This window comes from Dipodomys merriami, unplaced genomic scaffold (assembly GCF_024711535.1).
Source record: "Dipodomys merriami isolate MVZ:Mamm:240054 unplaced genomic scaffold, mDipMer1.0.p SCAF_1, whole genome shotgun sequence".
Lineage (NCBI taxonomy): Eukaryota > Metazoa > Chordata > Mammalia > Rodentia > Heteromyidae > Dipodomys > Dipodomys merriami.
Genome location: NW_027202270.1, coordinates 12,079,028 through 12,085,027, shown reverse-complemented (window position 1 = coordinate 12,085,027; position 6,000 = coordinate 12,079,028). Strand labels below are relative to the sequence as shown.

The window sequence follows — 6,000 nt, the reverse complement described above, 5'->3', positions numbered from 1 at the left end:
TTACCATAAATTTCAACAGAAACCATTGTCTGAAACATACATTCTAATAAATGTATCAACAGCATTGATAGTCAATGGAGGGTTGGCTATTTTAACTTATTAGTAACATTTCATTTTTCTATCTAACAGAAGACTATAGTGGTTTGCCCCAATTACATATCTGAAACATTGTCTTACAAGAACAAAAATGAAACAAAATTAAATAAAATTTAAGATAAAAATACTCTGAAGTGAAAGCAAACTAAAATCCTTGGCAGATCAATCAGGTAAAAAAAACATTGGTGACAGTTGGAAGCACAGAACAACATGAATCTTCAGCACAAAGCACATCTTCGAAAACATGGAACGATGACTCGTCAGAGGACAAGAATCATCAGGTCTGAAAAATATTGCTCAATCACTTCCCAAAACACAGCTGCAAGAACTGAAGATTTCATTAAAACTATCAAGGTAATCATATTTATTGCATCTTTAGACTGCATTTTGAAACAGAAAATTAATAATGTACCACAGCTTCACCAAAATATATATTTAAACTGTGTATGGGGAGGGACCTAAGATATTTATGGACAATGTGTAGACTATATGTGCTTTTCAAAGGGGCTGAATTAAATATAACCAGCTGCCAACTTGTGCTCTGACATACTTGAATTAGTGGGTATGTGTATCCTAAATTCATTTATTCTTTGCTATAATAAATGAAAACACCACCCTATACAATCCACTATTAGCAGTTAAGTACAACAGCAAAAAATTATTGTACAATTTATACATACTAAAATATTTTCTTTCTCTAGAAATAACTCAGAACAAAACCTAATCATTGTAAGACTTCATTTGGGAAATCTCAAATTACAATAGGGAAAAACCAAATCAGAGTATGTACTGAGCCCAAAACAAAAGTTCTTGGTCATAAGGCTATAAGATTAGTTAGTGCAAGTGGAGGATAAAGCATGCTCAAATCGAATGCGCGGGTCTTTGTATATATTTAATCAAACCTTTAAATTAAACAAGACTAGCTAAAGAAACGTCATAAGCAGAGCAAGATAACTAGGAATTTGTATCTCTTTTGTCGTTTCTGTTACCCAACTTACACAATGAGCAAAGTGCTAATAAGCAACACTACAGAAACACAGTTACATCAACACTGAAGACCTGGGGAATGAAATCCAACAATTTTATTTTAATGAGCTGTATTTTCTAAATTTTTGTTTTATTTTTTCCTGCTTTCACACAGTATTGAGAACAGAACGCGGCACATTCACATTTTCCCGAGGAACTGTAAAGATGATCTCTACAGGGATAAACGTTGAAAAGCCTGAAGCTCAATCAATTGATGTTGAAAACTCTCAAAGGGAGTAAAGACTTGATCTGAATGGTCTAGAACATGTACTGCAATTTAATAGAAGAGATGGTCGTCTTAATATTAATGATTTAAAAGAACTTCCCAGTCCATGCGAAGAGTACAGTCCAAGAATTAATTGAATTTCTGAACGCATTTTATGCTACGTATGTGTATACTTTGCGATCCTCAGGTGTTCGTGCCAAATATTCTCTCTCAATAAGTCCTTCAATACGTTTCTTAATAACAACTGGACTTGGTAAGAATCGAGCCTTTAACTGCTGAGTTACCTAAAAAAAAAAAGAGGGGGCACACAGACTAATTCTTACCAGAAAAATTTCTTCAACTATAACATTTCCATATAAACACACAGCAATTTATTCTGTCAAACTTTAGGGATGTTATTAGTGAATTAAAAGTATAGAAAATGTAAAAAGGTTTTAGTTGAAAATGTAATGTTTGGATAAAAACATACTCCCTTATATCAGAATGTGAAAGATGAAAGTAGATTAGTAATTGAATTAGTTTGACTATTTTAGTATAATCTACCACTGTAGAATTTAATCATTTTGATAATATATCTACTGACATTTTGGTTATTCTCCCAGTTCACAGAACTGACATGATAGTATAACCACCAGCAAACTGCCTATGCATTATGTGTCAATAATTTTGTGTTAATTAATTCTCTTTACCCCACAAAGTAGGCTGTCTTATTTAATAAAGGAGGAAAATAAGACAGGAGAAACATGAACAAGTAATAAATGACAGAGCCAGCAGAGATGAATCTAAACCTTTGTGGACCTCAAAATAATCGGCTTCTCTTGTACATAATCCATCCATCCATCCCATAAGCTAGTTTTTTTTTTTAAATTGTGGATTCAAATCTTTTTTTTTTTTTTTTCTTTTTGGGTCCGTTCGTGGGGCCTGAACTCTGGGCCTGGGCGCTGTCCCTCAGCTCTTCAGTTCAAGGCTAGCACTCTACCACTTGAGCCACAATACCACTTCTGGCTTTTTTCTTTTTGCTTATGTGGTGCTGAGGAATTGAACCCAGGACCTCATGCATGCAAGGCAAGTGCTCTACCACTGAGCCACCTTCCCAGCCCTGAAATCTTTGAATTTCTGAAACTAAGTAACACTTTAGTCTGTATACCAAAAGTTATCATCCTTCTATGATTACTCTTCTAGTATCAAAACTTGCTCTTAGTCCAGTGGAATTCCTCATTCTTAACACTGTTTTCTTCCAGGCTATGTACTGCTTTCTTAGACCTTTGCTCCTTCCTTACAGCTAGACTAGGTTATATTCTAGACCACCTTAGCTACAGTTAATGTGCTTGATTCCTATTCCACAAACACCCTTTGTTCCAATACACATTCTGTACCTACTATTTCATGTTAAATGTACTGGAGTCTCTGCTAAGTAAAGCTGATTTCTGTCTGTATAGATCAGGAATCAACACACTGAAGTCAGAGTGCAAACAGGCTTAATTTTTGGAAAGTTTCACTGAAAGATACAACGCACATTTATAATGTGTTGTCTGTATCTGCTTTCATTCCACAGCCGGCCATTTCCAAAAAGGTTGGCCAAACTCTGGAAATGACTGCTTAACACAAACTTATAGTAGATGCAAAGTTCTTGAGCACCACTCTTTGAGAGATACTATTTCCAATTCCCAAGCTCCTTAAGCTCTTTAAGTGCTGTGCCTGACAATCTCACATCCTGTTTTACACAGAGGAGAGACCAATTTGACATCCCTCAAATCCCTTCCTGGCCAGGGGTCCTTCCCCACCCCCGCTTCCATATTTATGTTTATCAGCAGCTTAGCACACAATGTTGACACCTGCCTTGCCCTCTTAGGAAGAGGCACGTTCAGTAATATCCATTAATATTGTCTACCACTCGCATTCCTGTCCAATTGTCACCTTTCTTTTCCTAGATGTTGGTATCTTCTCATTCTTCTTTCATTCCTTTTGTTTTTTAAGCATCCCCCTTCTTTTATCCTTAGCATATAAACAGCTTTACTATCCTCCTATTTAGGGGAATAAGAACGTCCAGAAGCCCCTACTTATCACTAACTTACCACTTAACCATATTGCTGTTCTCTGTCCTTACTTTCACCTCATTTACTTCCCAAGGCTTCAACTGTCTGGGTAAGTTATCTAGTAATCCAACTGATGATCTGTCTCAAGTGCTCATTCACTTTAATCTTTTCATGTTCTTTTTTTTTTCTTTCAAATTACTAACCACCCAACTCCTTGCAATTCTCTTCTGCCCAGGACATTATCCTTCTTTTTGATTCTTTGGCAGTGTTCTCAAGTTTGAACAGGCTTCAGAATAACCTAGAATGTTTAGTTAAAAGCAGATTGTTGTGCCCTAGGCCTAAGGTTTCTGATTTAACAGAGCTGGGTTATAAATTTAGAATCTGTATTTTAAAAGTTTACAAGTGATTTAGTGCAGCTGGGCCAAAAAGTGTATCTTGAAATCCATTGCTCAAAAGGCAATGCCATTTGCTATTATCATTGTTCCTTATGTCATAAGGAACATGCTATCCCTGAAATTTTAACTTAACCCAATGGTTAATTAAATTCCTATATAGTTAAATTCTCAATTCACTTCTTTTTCTTTACAAAAAAAATCCTGTTTCCATTTCCCGGAATTCATTTTGATAAATATTATTTATATGATCAGATGCACATATGTAAATTCACTTTTATTTTTTTATTTATTTCAAGCCCCATCATGGATGGCTTGAACTCTAGGCCTGGGCACTGTCTCTGAGCTTTTCAGCTCAAGGCTAGCATTCTACCACTTAAGTTACAGTGCACTTCCAGTTTTCTGGTGGTTAAATGGAGGTAAGAGTCTCAAGGACTTTCCTGCTCAGGCTGGCTTTGAACTGTGATCCTCAGATCTCAGCCTCCTGAGTAGCCATGATTACAGGTGTGAACTACTAGAGCCTGGTTAAATTCACTTCTAATCCTCATTCTCCAACCCCAACATTCAATCAGTATGTAATGGATACCTCTCCTGTTATGCTAACGTATAATAATGTCAAGTATACAAGAAAATATTAACTGATATCCAGACTATAAACATATATAACTCTCAAGTGTTAAGAGACCAATCTTTAGTCACTTAGGCCAGAAATCTGAACAACTCAATTCCTGTCTCATTTTTTCTCTTCTATTCATCTCTTAGCTGACTATGTAAATGTGGCTCATAGTCTTCTCCTCTTAATATGTGAAATGAAGTACTTAATAAGCAGTAACCAGTACTAATTTTCAGAAATACACGTACATTAGTTTACACCAAGATTTTTAAATAGCAGTGAAATCTTCTTTATTCTTCACATGACCATATTCCTAGCATTTTCATTATGAATACCTTAAGTTCTTATAGTATGCAGACTATCAAATGAGTGTCTTGTTTTAGATGTGCAGTGTATGTGGTAAGTTCCAATTAACTGATTACTTCCTTAATGCTATTTTGCCTTTTCAGTACTAATCAGTCTTTTCAGCATGCTTACCTCTGCTACTAACACATTGTGTTGCATCTTCTTTCTAGATTTCATTATCCTCACTATAGCAGCTTCTATCTCATGCTTTCTGTCATCATCTACTTTCTGCCTCGTTTCTTTCCTTTCTGGGTCAGATTCACCTTGTTTGGCAGCAACTAAAACAGAAATAAAGGCATTTACCATAAGTATGATGGGAAAAAATAGTTTACATGAAAACTTAACAAGAAAGTAAAATAGCTAACAAAGTCAATTTGTTTTGCACTTCCCCCTTTGCCCTTCAAACAATATAAAAAGGAACAACCAAAACAAAACAACTACCAAAAGCAAAAACAAACACCATTATCATGACCATCATCATCAAAAAATCCATGCTATGATTTCCTGGAATTTGTTTCAATAAATAGTAATATGAACTTAATTTTTAAAAATTCAGTAATGGTAGCTGGATATTTTCAGTAGTAAAATATAATTATCAATATATAATATAAATATAAAAATATATAAAGAAAATAAATGTATAATAAATACAATAAATAAATATATAAAATAAATATACTTTTGAATTGCTTGTGGCTTCTTCATGGCATTCAATTGGTCACGGAGTATTTTACCACCACGACTCCAAGTTATATTTCACCATAAGTAGCTCAGATAGGTAAGTAACTGTGTTTAATGAATGCTAACTCTAAGACATCAAGTTGAGGAAAGTATTGTCAAGAGTTTGTCATCTAAACAAACAACTGAAAAGTCCCACAAAGATTAGGAGCAAAAATAGGTAAGTAATTCACCTACACCTCCTGCCAAAACCTAGTCATCATCACACACATATACTGTACTTCCAGTCTCTAGGATAGTCTGCCCTATAACCTGCAAAGCAGCTACTACAGGATAAAATATAGAAGACCCTTTCTTTTACAACTTTGCTCTAACTGGAGTGGTAGACAAAGAAAACTGGTAACTTCCGTGTGTTATGTGCTCATAAAAGAAGGTATTTGTAATGCTTCTGGTAATAGAAACTAGAAGATTACAAAAAAAGTAAGTACCTAGAACTTTGCTGACTTAAACCTAGGCACATGTCTAAGCCATAAGATTAGCAGACTTAGACTTAGAATATCATTCTGGTATGCATAACCATTCAGCTCT

General features: G+C 35.0%; 1 protein-coding gene across 3 annotated transcripts in view; it reads right to left on the bottom strand.

The window, feature by feature from the left end:
* Nucleotides 1-1,163: 1,163 nt before the first annotated feature.
* Cul3 (cullin 3) overlaps nucleotides 1,164-6,000 on the bottom strand; it is an 82,564-nt gene continuing 77,727 nt past the window's right edge. For all 3 annotated transcript variants that reach the window (XM_070015951.1, XM_070015957.1, XM_070015948.1), the window contains 2 exons: nucleotides 4,867-5,012; nucleotides 1,164-1,632 (listed from right to left, as the gene is read on the bottom strand). In XM_070015951.1, the coding sequence (XP_069872052.1) occupies nucleotides 1,501-1,632; nucleotides 4,867-5,012 (278 nt within the window). In that variant the 3' untranslated portion in view covers nucleotides 1,164-1,500. The remainder of the gene's footprint in view (nucleotides 1,633-4,866; nucleotides 5,013-6,000) is intronic.